At 36.4% G+C, this 17,618-nt stretch overlaps 1 protein-coding gene across 5 annotated transcripts in view; it reads right to left on the reverse strand.

The window, feature by feature from the left end:
* The window catches only part of RPS6KB1 (ribosomal protein S6 kinase B1), a 40,750-nt gene that overhangs the window by 14,150 nt on the left and 8,982 nt on the right, over nt 1–17,618 (reverse strand). The window contains exons 3-8 of one of the 5 annotated variants that reach the window (XM_041724484.1): nt 16,682–16,802; nt 14,962–15,030; nt 5,226–5,373; nt 3,075–3,132; nt 2,804–2,883; nt 1,528–1,628 (exon numbers count right to left, since the gene is read on the reverse strand). In XM_041724484.1, coding sequence (XP_041580418.1) covers nt 2,808–2,883; nt 3,075–3,132; nt 5,226–5,373; nt 14,962–15,030; nt 16,682–16,802 — 472 coding nt within the window. In that variant the 3' untranslated portion in view covers nt 1,528–1,628; nt 2,804–2,807. Of the gene's footprint in view, nt 1–1,527; nt 1,629–2,185; nt 2,884–3,074; nt 3,133–5,225; nt 5,374–14,961; nt 15,031–16,681; nt 16,803–17,618 lie in introns of those variants that run through there. The other 4 variants (XM_041724483.1, XM_041724481.1, XM_041724486.1 and 1 more) reach the window with 4 other exon arrangements.

Raw genomic sequence — 17,618 nt, forward strand, 5'->3', positions numbered from 1 at the left:
ATCTTAAAAAAAAAAAAAAAAAAGGAATCCTCCACCTGAGAAAGCAAGCCCTTTCAAGAAAAATTCTTGAAAGTCTTGTTTAAGTACACAAATCCTTGTAAAGATATGGTGCACCTTTTAAAGGTGTGACACTGTACTTCAAATATATAACCTTTCACCACAGTGAACTCTAACTGGGCAGTTTTTAAAATGGTCTCAGAAAGTCACTATAACAAGTTAGCTTATTCTGCCAATACTGCCAGTTCAGAAAAAGAAATCAAATTGCTATAGCGTGGGACCACCATCTCTTATCCAGGAAGTGAAAAACTCACCACCTCACACAAAACAAAGAACAAGTTTAGACTTACTGAACTGTTATTAGATATCCAGTGGTTCAGCCACCCCAAGGACCCTACTATTCCAAGTTTATTTCAGAGAAAAGAAAAGGCAATGGCCTATTGATACAAATGTAAACGTGTACTTTACTGACAAAAAATATGACCTTTATTTTCACAGAACCACCTGACACAGTCAAGCTTATGGAACAAAGAAGTTAACTAGTCACTTCCCTAGTCTATTCTTTGCCTTAGAGTTCAAAATCAGAATCCAGGTTTGGGGGGATGGGAGAACTGGGAGGGAGAGAGATACATAGATTCCCATGATGTACTTGGTTAAGTATAGCATTTCTCCTAAAAAAAAAAAAAAGAAAGAAAACAAAAGAAAGCACAATTTGAAATGTATTCATACTAATGTTAGTTGTTCACACTACTCCCTGTCCAAAAATTTAAAACCCTTAAATACATCATGTATCAATTTGCAGACATCAAAGGATCAGCAACTGCTACCAGCACCCCGATAACCTAGTTGGCTGGTTGTTCCTTTGGGGTATGAGTGAATTGTGAAGTCTACCTAGCCCAGATTACTCTTGCATAAATCAAACTGTCTATAGTAGCATGGAGATGTAATCCAGATTCAGTCGGCCCTACCTACAGCTGTACAGAATATTAGCCTTTCTGATCTTTATGTCTGTTGTTACAAACAGCAAGAATAAACTGATGCCTACTAAACATTTTCTTTCCAAGGCTACATCAAATATTTTGGTTCAATTCTAATCCTTTTTTACAGCATTAATAAAATTTATCATAAAAAGCACTGCTTCTAATACTTATGTACTTTATCATTAAAACTCAACTTATAGGGTTAAGATTTACTTTCCAATTTAAGGAACAAACCAAAATTAAAGTTTGGACTGGGTTTTGGCTCACCAGATATTATGTAAAGATTTCAAAGGATGACAAGCTATAAAGAGCAAGGATTAAACCAAAAAACACAGCTGAATGCACGGTTATTCCTAATTCCCTTTAATCTCATCAATCATAAATATCTAAATACCTAAATCTCAGCAAGTATTATGATGCCATAAGTTCTGAAGGAAGAATGTATAATAATAGATACATGACTATGGGGCTTTGAAAATGATCATGACCTGTGTGGGAGGATTTTAAGATGATTATCTACTATAAAATTGTATACAGTATATATCTCCACCTTGGTGATTAAGCATGATATTCTCCGGCTTCAGGTCTCTGTAGATGATCCCCTTTTGATGTAAATGCCCCAAAGCCATGGAGATTTCTGCCAAGTAAAAGCTGGAAACAAAAGTGATTTAATAAAATTAAAAAGAGTAATATACTCAAAGCAGTTTATGTATGGAGCAAAATTCCTTGAAAGAAATAGACATGCACCAAAGACCAAATTAGTGGGGATGGGGGTGGGTATGGGGGAGAGAGATGGCATAAGATGCTGCCAAAAGGCGTGAAGACATTTATGTTTCACTTATTTAGTAAAACTATAAAATGTTTTATTTCACCATCAGAACATACTGGTAATTGCAAAGAAGTCCAGAATATGCCAAACTACCACTGGTTTTTGTTCTGTCTGTATAGGAATTAAGCCAATACTCATTCAGAGCAAAGCAAATTTCTCCCACCCACCCCCAATTTAAACTCCCACAGGACATAGGAACTTCGTTATTCTCAGAGATCAAGTCTTAGTTTCAAAAGATACCTTATAAATAACCTGACCCTTAGAAGCCCGCTCATCCCTTAATATAGCTGCATATATACAGTTCATGCCCACAGTATCTGCCCTCCCTCTTGCCAGCCAGCCCACAACTATAAACTGTGTGACACTCAAATTTATCTACCTCAAAAGAATAAAGGGCTGAGTCAACCCTGTCTGGATTCGAAAAGCACAAGGTACTGCAATACTGGCTGCATAACAATGTTGCAATCCTGCAGATTACTCCAGGATGGAGAGGGTGTGTCCTAGAGGACTGAGGCAGTTTCACAGCCAGCAGGACCACAAATACAGCCTCCAACAGGGCTCAGAGAGCCTCCTCCAAAAAAGGGTACTTCATCCCTAAGGCTCTTAAATGCAGCTTCTGTGTTAGAAAAGGCCTGAAATTAAACAATGGAATGCAGTTTGGTAATTAAGGTAGAAAAAACATTTAAGTGTTTTCTATTCAATTAATGTGTAGGATAAACTGATTTATTGTTACCCAATACTGTCATCTCACAAAAGGATGTGTATATTTTTAATTTGAAGCAGATGCCATCTTAAGAAATATAAGGGTAGATCCCATCCTGGCCATAGAATCAATCCACAGATGATGTGTGCCGGCTTATCACCTCCCTAAGACTGCACCTTGGGAACTGGAAAGTCTAAAAAAAAAGAGGAGATGATTTCTGATACTTTCCATTGTTCCAGACATAAAGTTTCACCGGAAAACCACACTCACCCACAGCCAAGGCAGGCAGCTTACCAATTCAAGGAAAGAAAGCCCCAGTGAGAATGGTTCTGTTAGGAACTGGCGTTCCTGGTGAAGAGCGTTCCACCCAAGGCCTGGGGGCAAAGGAATGATGTGACCTCCAAAAGCTGCCCCATCCCAAAAAGCTTCTCCCCCTTGAAGTCCTGAGTGACTGGCTCCAGAACAATTTATTGAATCATTTAGATGCCCACAGTGGGGAGAGGGCTTTGCTTTTAATTATACGAATCAATTACCTGAATCCAGGCAACCAAAAAATTTCACTTACCAGGCTGTGTCTTCCATAAATATTCCCTCTCTTTCTAACTGCATAAATAATTCTCCTCCTGTAAGGAAAAGGAAAAGACATTAGAAATAAAACAATCTTCATTTCCAATCCATTTCTAATGAGAGGTTTGTGTTTTCCTTTTAACCACAGTTAAAAGATATCAGTCCATTAAAAATAAAAAAATCTTAAAAACTCTAGGTTTAAAACTAGGTCTTCAGGATTCTATTTTTAGCAGTGTTCCTATTCATATGTGAAATATGTAAGTTTTGGAATTCTAGGTTTTTACATCTTTGAACTTCAAAATAGTTATAGATTTCAGACCTGATGTTAAAAAAATAATCTTGGTTAAAATTTCTCTCACATTTTATCCTACACAGAAAAATGTTAGCATATAATTAAACCACCCTTACAAATTAAAATTAGTGAATGCCCTTATTCCATATTTTCAGATATCTTAATCTAGAGGAACCTAGCAGTGGCTTTGTTAAAAGCATGGCATTATTTTGAATATAAAAATCAATAATATTAATAAGGAATTATATCCCACTGAATAATCTCAGAATCCATGAGTCCACAATGATGTAAATCAATGAAGAGATCAGTAAATTGAGTTTTAAAATGGGAGAGAAGGGAAAGCTCTTTGTTACAGTAGAATGCCAAATAATAAATGAATGAGGCACAATGGAATAAGAAAAATCACTTGGCAATCATCATAGTTAATTGTTTCAAGCAAGAATCAATGAATGCTAAAACTGTATGTGAAAGCTTGATGAGAGACAAGATATTTAAATAATCCCAAAGTATCTCAAGATACTTATTCATTACAAAGGAAAACTTCACCAGGGGAAAAAACTGGCAGACACCACCTTATAAATGTGATCAAAGTGAACATCAACAGTAATGGGATAAAGATAAAAACATCATGTACCTCCTGATCCAACAGAGAAGGACACAATGTCACTTCGATGGTCCTCCCCAAATGCATAACCTAAATCTAATCCTGAGGAAACATCAGATAAGCCCAACTGATGCATTCTACAAAATAACTGGCCATACTCTTCGAAAATGTCAAGGTCATAAAAGACAAAGAAAGACTGAGGAACTGTTCCAGATTAAAGGAAACTGAGAGATATTATTTTATCAATGTTAATTTCCTGTTTTTGATAATTTTAGTAGAATTAAGATACTATCATTGATTTTAGACAACATACACTGAAGTATTTAGGGGTAAGGGGAAATCATGTCTGCAACACTCTCTTAAGTAATCCAGGATAAAAAAGAAGTATGTATATACATATACGTGTATATATATACATACACATATACATGTATACACATACATAGAGAGGGAGAGAAAAGAAGGATGAAGCAAAACAACTGTGGTAAAATGATAACACTTGGGGAATCTAGATGAAGGGTATGTGGGAAGTCTTTGTACTATTTCTATAACTTTTCTGTGTAAATCTGAAATTATTCAAAATAAAGTTACCCAAAAAATGGCAACAGTCAGAAAACAGTTGCTAAATTCTACAGCTTTCTGTTCCATGTTACAGGCCATTGTGAAACCTATTTTTCAGAAAACTCAAACATGTTGGCTGGAAATAGATACCTGTGGTCTAGAAATGTTAAGAAGCAACAAGTTTCAAGGAGGTAGTAAGCCCTGAAAATTGTGGATGTCTTCCTATGTAAACTGCTTGGTCTATCAAAAAGGTTACATTCAACCAAAAAATTACTCTGTTTAGAGATGCAATTCTAAAAGTACTCATTATCTTAAATACTCTAAGTTTTTCATTTGAGTTTAGAAAGAAATGCTTTGGTGATTCATTTAAATTATAGTATCTTACCCGAGTACAGTCAACGTGATGGCTATGTATCAATTAGGTGTTTCTTATTTTAAGTAACTGATTACAAGGGAATTAGGATTAAAGTAAAAGTTTACAGATGGGGGAAAAATTTAACCTTTAAAGTTTCCTTCATATTTGTCTGCAAAAAGAAATATATGGTCACATCTGAATTCCTTATGTCATATATTTATCAATTTTAAGAACTATTTAATCACATTGGGGAAAAAGCATTTTTCCATTGGAAAATATTGTTTGACCCAGTTTCTGGAGCAAATGCAAATAATTACACCAAACTGAGTGTACTGACCGCTGAGATACTCAAGGATGAGGTAGAGTTTTCCACCGGTCTGAAAGGCATAAATTAAATCCACAATGAAGGGATGCTTTACTTCCTCCAGAATATTCCGTTCTGCTTTTGTATGAGCTGTATCTTTAGCATTTCTTACTATCATTGCCTAAAGGAAAAGAGATGATCTATAAGAACAAAACAGTAGACATTTTTATTCTATAGTAACTGGAAAATCTATTTTGTGCTTCCCTTGCCAATATTAAACTACTAATCATAGTTTCCACTAGAGACTGAGATAGGAGTAATGGAAGACATTCACTTCTCATATATATATCTGCACTCTTTGGATTTTTTGCAGGGATCATGTAAATGACAACCTAAAGATAGATAACCTTTTTAAAAAATGTAAACAGATGAAGTTTATTCATATATTCACTAACTGTTCAATGTCTACTATGCTACAGGCTCTGTAATAAGAAGGAAGAACTAACAGAAGTCTCCAGCCTACAGGAGTATGAAGTCTCAGGGAAAAAAAAGAGAAGTCAATGTAGGTAAAGCACAAGGTGCTATAGGATAACACAGAACTGCATCTGACCTGGCAAGAAGTGTTCCTGGAGGTGGCAATACCTAAGCTGTATTATGAAAAATTATTAAAATGAAATGTAGAGGGTAAAAAAAAAAAGCATTTCCAGTGCTTGACAGGACATGTCTAGGGAATCTATAAGTAGTTCAGTATGGTTGGAAGTGGCTAGAGATTAGGTAGGTGGAGACCAGGGAATGGTAGGCCTAGGTATCTAGGCAAAAGCATCTGAATCTTATCTTAGAGGCAGAAGAAAAATGTTGAGGTTCCAGAAATGAATAATCCTTGGCTTGAAGACAGTTTTAGTAGCAGTGTGGAGTTTTAGGGAAGAAATGAGACCAGTTAGGAAGCCAGTACAGTAAACTAAGTAAAGTGAGATCTCTAACTAAGGAAATGAAGCTGGGGGGTACCTGGTGGCTCAGTCGACTCGTCAAGCATCTGACTCTTGATTTCAGCTCAGGTCATGATCTCAGGGTTGTGAGACTGAGCCCTCCACTGGACTCCACACTGGGCATGGAGCCTGCTTAAGATTCTCTCTCTCCCTCTCCCACTGCGCCTCCCTACCCCCACTCTCTAAAGAAAAAAAAAAAGGAAAAGAAAAATGAAGGTGGGAAAAAAAAAAAAGGAAAGATAAAGATGTGCCATCAGCACTTGCTGATGAGGTTGAGAAGAAATGATGATACCGTGGTTTCTTTGTAAGTAATAGGATAATGGTTAGTTATCATCCAATAACAGACAATGGAAGTTAAGAAAATCTTTTGGGAAAATGATGTATTGTTTTGGACATGGTAAGTCTAAATTCTAGGACTAAGTTCTGGCATATCTCCAGTAATATGAAAAAGCATACACACAAGATTATTAGTTGCAATATTATTTGTAAAAGTAAAACGTTAGAAACAACCTTAATGCCCATGCATAAAACTTTTGCTGAAAACCTATGCACTACCTAATGTGCAAAAAAAGCTATAAAAAGAATGGTAAATGTCTCTAAAGCAAGGTACAAAACAGCATATATATATATATATGGCATAGCAGTATCACAGTAAACTATCTTTTGTGTAAAAAAGGGGGAATATGTATCTGTAACTCCTCATATCTTCAATAATTAATGCAACTGAGATAAACCAAAAGCTAATGACAGTGGAAAGATAAGAAAAGTAATGGGACTAGACTTCTGAGTAAACCCTAAGTAAAATCTCAATGATTTTAGCATTCATTTTTCTCTCTTACCTAAATCAAAAATTATTTTAGTTACAAAAAGGAGGTTTTTGAATTCTGAACCACGTTGTTTTATACATTCCAAAATTAAAATGAAGTCAACAAGGATGGGGAAGAAATAAAACTGAACACAACAGAAATACATAAATGTAATTGAGTATTACCCTGATAATTTTACTACAGGAGAAAAAAGACATTTAAATAGCTTTAAACTGCACAATCTTACTGACATATATCTAAGCATAACAAAAATAACTGCACATTCTTACTGACATATATTTAAGCACAACAAAAATTGCAAAGAAACTGCACACTTAGTAGGTTTGTACTTGCTAGTAGTATTGATATTGTAATTCTCAAGCTATTATGCATATATTGTACAACTGAGCAAAGGAGTCAATTTTTCAATGTTGCTACCAGGTTTCTCACTGTGGAAAACCAGAGATGTAAACATGGACTGAGAGAAGAAAAGCTATATGGAACTACACTGGAATTAGGGATATCAATATGAAGCCATAGTTAAAACAAAACAGGGACGCCTGGGTGGCTCGGCGGTTGAGCGTCTGCCTTTGGCTCAGGGCGTGATCCTGGGGTCCCGGGACTGGGTCCCACGTCAGGCTCCCTGCATGGAGCCTGCTTCTTCCTCTACCTGTGTCTCTGCCTTTCTCTGTGTCTCTGATGAATAAATAAATAAAATTAAAAAAAAAAAAAAAAACCCTCCTAGCTCTACCCACTGAAAGAGCCATAAACAAAGGCACTTTAGTAGTAAGAAGCATAGCTGGCACCCAGATCCTGGTTTCTCCACCAAAAGAAACCAGGGTTCCCTAGAGAAAAAAAAGATGGTTCTAAGCCAGGGTCTGGTAAAGTGCAGGGTAAATCTGGAGCACTCTATCATACCAGGAAGTACTTAAAAAACCACCAAGGACACGTCAAAAGGACAAAGAAGACATCTTAATAGAGCTCCCCCTAGCAAAATTTGGGATAATGTGAAAACAAAAATGAATAATGAAAGAAAGAGATACTATTCTGAAAAAAAAAAAAAAAGTCCATACTGACTCTTAAAAAATTAAATTTAGGAACACCTGGGTGGCTCAGTGGTTGAGCATCTGCTTTCAGCTCAGGGCATGATCCTGGGGTTCAGGATTGAGTCTCACATCTCCCTGCTTCTCCCTCTACCTGTGTCTCTGCCTCTCTCTCTCTGTGTCTCTCATGAATAAATAAAATCTTTAAAAAAATTAAATAAAAAAAATAAGTATTAAAAGTTCTTTATAGAAGAATGACAATATAGAAACAAAATGATAAAAATAGTAAAGTCTCCATTTTATAATCACCATAGTAATATCTGATTTAGATAAGAAAACAACAGATGATAAAACCATTGGGTAAAAGATTATTAGGTTAGAGTATGTATATCCCTATTATGCCACAAATGCTTTTAATTTCAAAGGGAAAAAGGTATCTATACAATGGAAAAGTCTGTCAGATATCACCATAACCAAGTGATAACTCAATCTCACAAAATAATGAGATAGAATAACACAATGTGCTTCCTGAGCCGATACACTGAGGACATAATACTCCTGCAAAAAGTATTTAACCTAAATTTAAAATGAAGGTGTATTAAAGAGTATTCTGCAAAACTACTGGCCTGAGCTCCTCAAAAATGTAAACCGCACAGCGGTTTAGCGCCACCTGCAGCCTGGGGTGTGATCCTGGAGACCCAGGATCGAGTCCCGTGTTGGGCTCCTTGCATGGAGCCTGCTTCTCCCTCTGCCTGTGTCTCTGCCTCTCTCTCTCTCTGTGTCTCTCATGAATAAATAAATAAAATATTTTTTAAAAAATGTAACTGTCACGAAAGACAAAAAAAAGCACTGTTTATCAATGTTAAGTTTCCCAAATGTGATAATCACACTGTGGTTATATATGAAAATGCCCTTACTCTTAAGAGATACAAACTAAAGAAAATAAGGGTAAGATACTATATCTACAATTAACTTTCAAATTGTATGGCAAAAGAATAAAAATTTTGAATATGCATAAATATACATATACACGGAAGGGATGGAGAAAGTGAGGGGCAAAGAAAATATGGCAAACTTAACTGGTGTTCACTATAGTATTTTTGCAACTCTTTGGAAAGTCTGAAAATTTTCCAAGATTATTTTTTAACTGCTCAGGAGGTCTGGATTTTTTACAAGTAATTTTGAGAAAGTCTGTGAAGCAAGAAACTAAGAGATAAGAAAAATTAGTAAAGCAGAATCATAGAAGTCAAGAAAACAGAATTTCAAAATGGTGTGGTCAATAGCTTCAATGTAACAGAGAGGTAAACTAAGAATGATGAATTAAGTAAAGACCATTGGATTCAGCCATTAGGAGACTCGTGGTGACATAGGGGACAAGAGTTTCATTGAAATAATAGACTCACTGAGTCAAAATATAGTGACTGAAAAATAATAATAAAATATGATTTCTCAAGAAATTCAGCTATGAAAGGCAGAAAGGATGGAAGCTATACGAAGACTTTGTGTGAAGGAAGGATTTGTTCTGCTAAATATGGCAAAGACATGAATATATTTAAGCAAAGAAAGAAGTCAGGATAGAGAATGGAAAAAAGAGAAAGTAGTGACAAAGACCTCTAACAGGCAGAAAGGGATGGATGGGATCCAAAACCTAAAGAGAGGGCTTAACCTTGGAAAGGAGAAGGAATACATCTCACTAACACTGGAGAGAAGGAAGTAGACAGGTGAAAATGCAGATCAGTAAGGTATTAGGAGTAGGGATTAGAACAGGAAGTGGAAGGTAATCACACATAACTGCCTGAAGTGGAAGGTAATCACACATAACAGCCCCTAATAGGAAAAGAGGCAGTCTACTAAAAGAGGTAAGAGGGACTGCTAGCAAAGTTATAGAGAAGGAAGAAGTTGTCTAAAGACATGTAGAAAAATAGCTGGTAAATACTGAGTCAGGGAGTATGAATTTGTCCTAGCAGCAACCTATATATTTATGATTTCTGCCAGCAATGTTCAGTAGTTAAGATACATAAATAAAGGAGCATTAACAATTAAACTATTAAGAGTAAGACTTTCCTAAACAAAAGGTCAATGGCAGGGGCAGTCCGGGTGGCTCAGCGGTTTGGTACCACCTTCAGTCCAGGGCCTGATCCTGGAGACCCCGGGGTGGAGTCCCACATCAGGCTCCCTGCATAGAGCTTGCTTCTCCCTCTGCCTGTGTCTCTGCCTCTCTTTCTCTCTCTCTGTGTCTCTCATGAATAAATAAATAAAATCTTTAAAAAAAAAAAAAGGTCAATGGCAGATCATGTTGATTAGGCTGGATTGAGAATAAAGTGAAATAAGAAGGAGTTAAGAACTTTAGAAGAAAAAAAAAAAGTCAAAGAACTAAGAGGCTGAGAGCCAAAGACCAAGCATTGTGGGAATAAAGTGAGAACGTTATTATTATTATTATTTTTTTATTTATGATAGTCACACAGAGAGAGAGAGAGAGAGAGGCAGAGACACAGGCAGAGGGAGAAGCAGGCTCCCTGCACCGGGAGCCCGATGTGGGATTCGATCCCGGGTCTCCAGGATCGCGCCCTGGGCCAAAGACAGGCGCTAAACCGCTGCGCCACCCAGGGATCCCAAGTGAGAACGTTATTGTTCTATTATAGTCCAATACTTCAGAGGTGGAGAATACAGCTATAGGGGCTGGAAAAGTAGAATGGAAGTGAAAGCTGATGGAGTTGAGAGCAAGGAATTAGAAAGCTAAGCTACTGATTACTTATTTAATATAAGGACAGTGAAGACATTCAAGATGACAAGGCTTAGAAGTGAGGGAAAAAAATCATAAAGGGTAAGGGAAGTTTCAAACTTAAAATAGGATTTTGACCACAAGATAGAAGAGAAATTGTAAGAATAAGCTTAATAGTTCTTCCCTTGAATTATATGGTAAGCAGAGTGAAGGGGAGAGACCACATTTACCTGAAATGCTAAATCCTAGTATCTAGCATAATGTGTGGCACAGTGCCAGTTCTCAATTGATTTAATAAAAGAAGGAATGGAAGAAGTATGACCCACAAACCTTTAGCCAAAGGGTCTAAAATTTCAGTGTGGACTGAACTAATGACATGGGCAATAGTATTTTGCTCCCAGGTTACATTTTGGTTGCAAGTGGTAGGAAAGAGAAATAGTCTTTTCCTCAACATTCCACCCTGAGAAAATACCCAAATAGTACTATTCCTATAAAAAATTCCAGGAGAACTGATAAATTCAGACAGCCTGTCCAGATGGAAACACCTCATTTAAGATAAGGAGACACATGGTTCTACTCTGATTTCATCTTCAAAGCTAGAAACAGATAATGTTCTTACCACACACCGAGTTCAGAAGGGGTAGCATCCTCTGCTTCTAGGATAATAAAACCAGAATAAAGAAACCCAAAGCAGCATACAGTCATCCTGTCTAGTTAGGAATTAAAATTCTGGACTTAACCCTATCAACTTCTTCACTTTCATTATTTACGCTGTGAGCTTATCTTGAGGGACAGTAAGGAAAACATGAGACAATATCCGATTCTCTAGCCAGGCGTGGGGAAAGAAAAACCCTGAAAGTGGGAGGGAGTGGTACCTAAGCAAAAAGAGAGGCAAGTTAGGTCTTGGATGTCTGGCCCAAAAAGGATGACCGACATTTAGCAGTAATTAAGTCTATGGATTTCCCAATACACTGTGCCCAACCACCATCAGTGGAAATATTACACCTTATTCTTTTCATTGAAGATACACATGCCAGGAACACACTTCACTCAAGACAGGATTATGACTAATAATGGTCAGCCCTGATTATAAAATATATCAAAAGGAATAAATTAACCTAAGAATCTTAACCAGAACTTCAACATTTCTAAAACAAGCATTATTATACTGTCTTCAATCCTAAATCTAACATGTTTTACAGATCAAAACATCATTCATTAATCTCAAAGGATTCCAATGGAAAAGCCAGACAGCAGATTAATACTGCCTTATTGATACAGAAAGTGATGTTCAGAATATCTGAACCACTTCTCTTAAGACAATCACCAGGGGTGATCCTGGCTGGCTCTGTCAGAACAGCAGGAACTCTTGATCTCAGGGTCATGAGTTTGAGCCCCACACTGGGTGTAGAGATTATTTAAATAAATAAACTTAAAAAAAAAAAAGACAATCGCCAATAAAGTTGTGGTCATATTTGTTCCTCAGTTTTTAAACTAGTAAGTCATGTATACTGCTTAAGTAAAAATCAGGAGGATAAAGATCAAAGTATTACAAACCCTGTAATTTTTGTTAAAAGTCATTTTGATTGTCTTTTTTTTTTAAAAGATTTTATTCATTTATTCATGAGAGACACAGAGAGAGAGACAGGCAGAGATATAGGCAGAGGGAGGAGCAGGCTCCTTGCAGAAGTCTGATGTAGGACTCAATCCCTGGACTCTGGGGATCACATCCTGAGCCAAAGGCAGATGCTCAACCGCTGAGCCACCCAGGCATCCCTTGATTGTCTTTTAATATAGTTTTCTACTAAGATTTGTTTTAAGACAGTGTGATCTTTTCAGAAATCAGTCCCAAACAAAAAGAACAAGAAACCAAATACACATGATGCATTTTCATTCAAACTAGGAAACCCAACAAACTCCATTACCTCAAAAGGTGAAGAAAACAGAGCAGGAAAAAGCAATGGTATGTGACTCAGTGAAGTAGTGCATGATCAAACCTAAATGCCCGTACAGAGAACTCAAAAGAAGTTGATTATCACCTATAGAACCACAGCAGGTTCAAAACTAAAGGCAAAAATAAAAAGCAAAAAGGGGGGGGAAAATGAGTCATTAGAGACTGCAAAGGACTAAAAACAAGTAGATGACTACTGCTTGGAAAGGTGTACTCTCCAGAAAAAAAAAAAAAAAAAAAAAAAGCGAAGGATCAGATACAGAGTGAAGTGCTAAAGTAAAGACTTGACTTCAGTGTAAGTCTGCATGTTGAAAAATTAAGATCTCCATCTCTTCTCTTCCATCCAGCTCCAGAATGCTTTTTCTAGGCAAAAGAATTTTCTCAGCACCAACTGACCTACAGACAATGATATTTGGAGGTTCTCAGTCAATTGGCAGCTCACCACGTAACTGTCCTACACAAAAGGAACTTCTGATCAGCTTTTCAGAATTCTACCTTAAATACGAACAATCAGTGAAGGACACCAGGCAGCTAAACAAGGCCTTTGGCATGGAAGAAAAAGATTAAACCAAACTCAAAGAAAAAGAGATACAATGCATATGGCAAAACAACATTTCAAAGAATAATCATCAATACCCTCAGAAAAATAAGAAAAGATTACGTACTCATAAAATAAGTTGCTATAAAAAGAAAATATAACAAAGCTCTGGGGAACCACAAATATAATGTTACAAAAATCAGTAAAAGGATTAGAAAATAAATTTCTAGAAAAATCTCAAAGTAAACAAAAAAGACAAAGAAATGAACCAATAGAAAGGATAAGAAAAATAGTTATCAGTCAGTCCAGGAGGTCCAACATCCAACTGACTATAAATCCAAAAAGAGAAAACAGTAGAGGAAGAAATATCAAAGACCATATAAGGAAACCTCCTAGAGCTGAAGGACTGAAACTTTTAAGATAGAAAGAGTAAAAAAAATAATAAAGATCAAAGCAAGATAAATATAACACTGTAAGAAATTTAGAACAGAAATCAAAAGAAAATTGTAGATATCTTTAAAGAAAAATAGATCTCTAAAGAAATGCGTATCAGGCGGCACCTGGGTGGCTCAGTCAGTTAAGCATCTGCCTTCCAATCAGATCACAATCCCAGCATCCTGGGCTTAAGCCCCATATTGGACTTCCTCCTCAGGCAGGGAGTCCTTCTCCCTCTCCCTTTCCCTCTCCCCCTCCCCCTCCCCACTGCTCATGCTCTCACTCATTCTCTCTCTCTCAAATGAATAAATTTAAAATAAAGCCTTTAAAAAAAAAAAAAAGATGGGAATCAGTAGTATGGCAAGGGACTCCTTAATAGAAACACTCAATGCAAGGTGAAAATAAAGCCAAATCCAGGGTGAAAATGATTTTCAACTTCAATGCCACAGCCAAACAATTAAACAAGCATAAGGATATAATAGAGAAATTTTCAAATATGCAATGCTTCCCCCAAAATTTACCTTCATGCACCCTTTCTCAGAAAGCCATTGATAGATGGTTATCAACACAGGGAACAAGGGCATAAACTAAGAAAAAGGAAGATACGGGATCCAGGAAACAAAGAATCCAACACTGATGGAGCCAAGGGCAGCTATGCCTAGAGACCTACCAATAAAGACAGGAACAGGGAACAGAAGGTTCTGATGGGATATCTACAGGAAAATAAATGGAACTGACAGGCTACCTGATAAGTGGGACCACAGAACACTGGTCTAAACAGTTGTTGGAAGGTATGATAAGACAAATAGTAGACTCAAAGAAAACAAAGCAAAATGAGAGGATGGAGAGAAGGGAGGAAGAAGTAAAACAGAATAGAGTGGAAATCAATACATAATTCTAAACCTGCTGGATTAAGTGACAGAACATGCTTATTACTTAGAAATATGAAGATCAGAACGAAGAGCTAAAAAAGTTACCTCGGAGGAGAATTAAAAGAGCTTTCCTTCCCATGCTCACCAAGGAAAAATAAAACAGGAATACCAAAAATGAAACAGTTCATAATCTAAGAGGACTTGAAATATTATGTTAGAAATACATTTTCTTGACTGAGAATTTTGGGCCAAAATATGGCTTTTATAGCAATTAACAATAAAGTTGGGGAGGGGCACCTGGCCAGCAGAGTCAGTGGAACATGAAATTCCTGATCTCAGGGTCTTGAAGTTCAATGCTGGGCATGGGGCCTACTTTAAAAAAAAAAAAAAAGAACAAAGGGGAGGGAAGGAATTACCTTTTTAAGCACCTTCATGGCAAATATTTTTCCAGTATTTGCTCCTGTTACTTTTCGTACTTGAAAAACCTGGATAAAAAGAAATTAAAGTGTTTGTGTGTTATTAAAAGCTAAACTATGCTAGTTACACTCCCTTAATTCCTATTTATAAGAATGATACAATAGTTTATATTCTTAAAGAAACTAGTAATACAAAGGCTGTGAAAAAATGATGAACTAAAAGAGCAGATTATATTAAAGACTTAGTAATGAAATCTGCTAAACATGGGACTGTCCAATTTGGTCTGCTGACATCTGGTGGCAAAGCTGGTTAGTGACCATCCAATGACGGGCACTCTAACTTCATACACAAAATCCAAGTTTGCTCAGAAAAAGCTATAATCAGGGTTCCCAGAAGCAGAATAACAAAAGTAAAAATTATAAAATATTTTATAATAATTTCTTCCAGGAATACCACTATTCTTGCTTCTCATAAAACTTTAATAATAGTTGACATTTACCTATTCCCTAAAATGGCTAACTATGTAAGACATTATCATGCAACAGCTAAAATAATGAGACTCGAAGTGCATATGTTCCACATCTGAGATGATTAGAACACACTAGAATGCATCCTTAAGCCTAAGAAAAAACTACAAATGTTATGCTATGAAAAAATTAACACTACACAGTAGCATAAATAGTCCTTAAATTTAATCCTAACTACTAAAATGTTATCCAAATTCTATCTTTGGATAAAGAATAGCTAGCTAGGTATAAATTTTTTTAGGCAGAATACACAAAGGTGAGGTAATAAATTAGCTTTGGGCAAAATATGAAGCTAAGAAGTTCTCTTCATTTTTCTTCTCCCTTATATTATATATATAACATAATATATAATATTCTTTAGCTTCCCTAATGTTCCAAATACTTCAAGTAAAAGAAATCCAATTCAGACGTAGGTCTCAGTAACAGATAACAATTTAATGTGCCAAGCCTCTTAAAAGTAAGGAGTGGTATCTCTTTTAAGAGGATACCATGTAACCAAAAGAAGGAAGGATTTCTCTAATAATAGACTTTGCCTGGCATAGTTACCAATTTATTCAACAAATATTGACTGAGTGCTTGTTATGTGTCAGTCTTTTATGTGCATGGTGGTAGAAAGAGAAGTTCTGTACATTCCTCAAATAATGCCAGGTTAAGTGATCACATCCTTTGCTTGATAGCTAACAAAGATTAAAGAGGACTGCTGGGGCAGCCCGGGTGGCTCAGCGGTTTAGTGCTGCCTTCAGCCCGGGGTGTGATCCTGGGGTCCTGGGATTGAGTCCCATGTCGGGCTCCCTGCAGGGAGCCTGCTTCTACCTCTGCCTGTTTCTGCCTCTTTCTGTGTCTCTTATGAATAAATAAATAAAATCTTTAAGGGCAGCCCCGGTGGCGCAGCGGTTTAGCGCTGCCTGCAGCCTGGGGTTTGATCCTGGGGACCCTGGATCGAGTCCCACATTGGGCTTACTACATGGCGCCTGCTTCTCACTCTGCCTGTGCCTCTCTGCCTCTCTCTCTCTGTGTGTGTGTAAATAAATAAAATCATTAAAAATATATATATATATTTAAAAAATAATAATAAAAATAAAAAATAAAGAGGACTGCTGAACCAGGGTATAAAAATTAACCTCCCCCCTCCCCCCCAAAAATTAACCTACCCAAGACAGACAACAGCTCTTATTTCAAAAACACTTCCTACCTTTCCATAGCCCCCTTTACCAAGTACCCGAAGTAGCTCAAAACATTCTGGTCTGATTTTTTCTGGCCCTCTGTTCACACTAGTTTCCGAAATTTCAAACTTCTCACAATGTTCCATGCCACTAGGGAGAAAAGTAAAGCAAAAAGTAAATTCTCAAAAAGTTAAATCATCTTCAGTTTACTATAATTGTAATCCAAATAAGTAAAAAGGAAAAAATACATAACAGCCAAATTTACTATCCACGCTCTCAGTAATGATTCGATGACATGGTAGGTCAAGATTAGGCTGGTTTGATACTTGTTTATCTGCTTATTTACAGAATATGCTATTATTTATTTTTGTAAGCATCAAGCATCCCCAAATTAAGATAAATTAGAACAAGCTTATTAAGTTGACAAAGGAAAAAAGTCTTCTGGTTATTCATATTTAGTTCATTTGAAATGTCTGTAAGACTAGATATTACCCAACTTCAGAAAATCTGGGAACTTTCTAAAAGTACCCAATTAGTTCAAGTCTTTATGCTGCAAAAATTCTCGCTAATAAAATGTACCCATGAATCTTTCCAATCTACTATTAGATGGATTTAAAGACTCCAAAAGTGGCACTTAAGTGGCAATTTGTCCCTTAAATGTTTTTTACATGAGTGATCTTGGTCTACCCCCACCCATGGTTTTTACTTAAGGTTGGTGTACAGAGCAGATTAATCATCATACTTGCCTAGTAGAGTTTGCCTAAAATGACTTGAGTTGCACAAATCTCTGTATGAATGATGTATTACAAGCAAAACAAAAAGGATTTGGCTTTAAAAGGTATTTCTAAAAAATTTATTTCTATTAAAATTTTATCTCTATTAACCTAATTAAAATTCCTGACTCATTCAGTTTCATTTTCAGTATATTGTAAATCAGAATGAATCTCTCTCTCAAAATCTATATAT

The sequence above is a fragment of the Vulpes lagopus genome, chromosome 12 (assembly GCF_018345385.1).
Source record: "Vulpes lagopus strain Blue_001 chromosome 12, ASM1834538v1, whole genome shotgun sequence".
NCBI classification, from domain to species: domain Eukaryota; kingdom Metazoa; phylum Chordata; class Mammalia; order Carnivora; family Canidae; genus Vulpes; species Vulpes lagopus.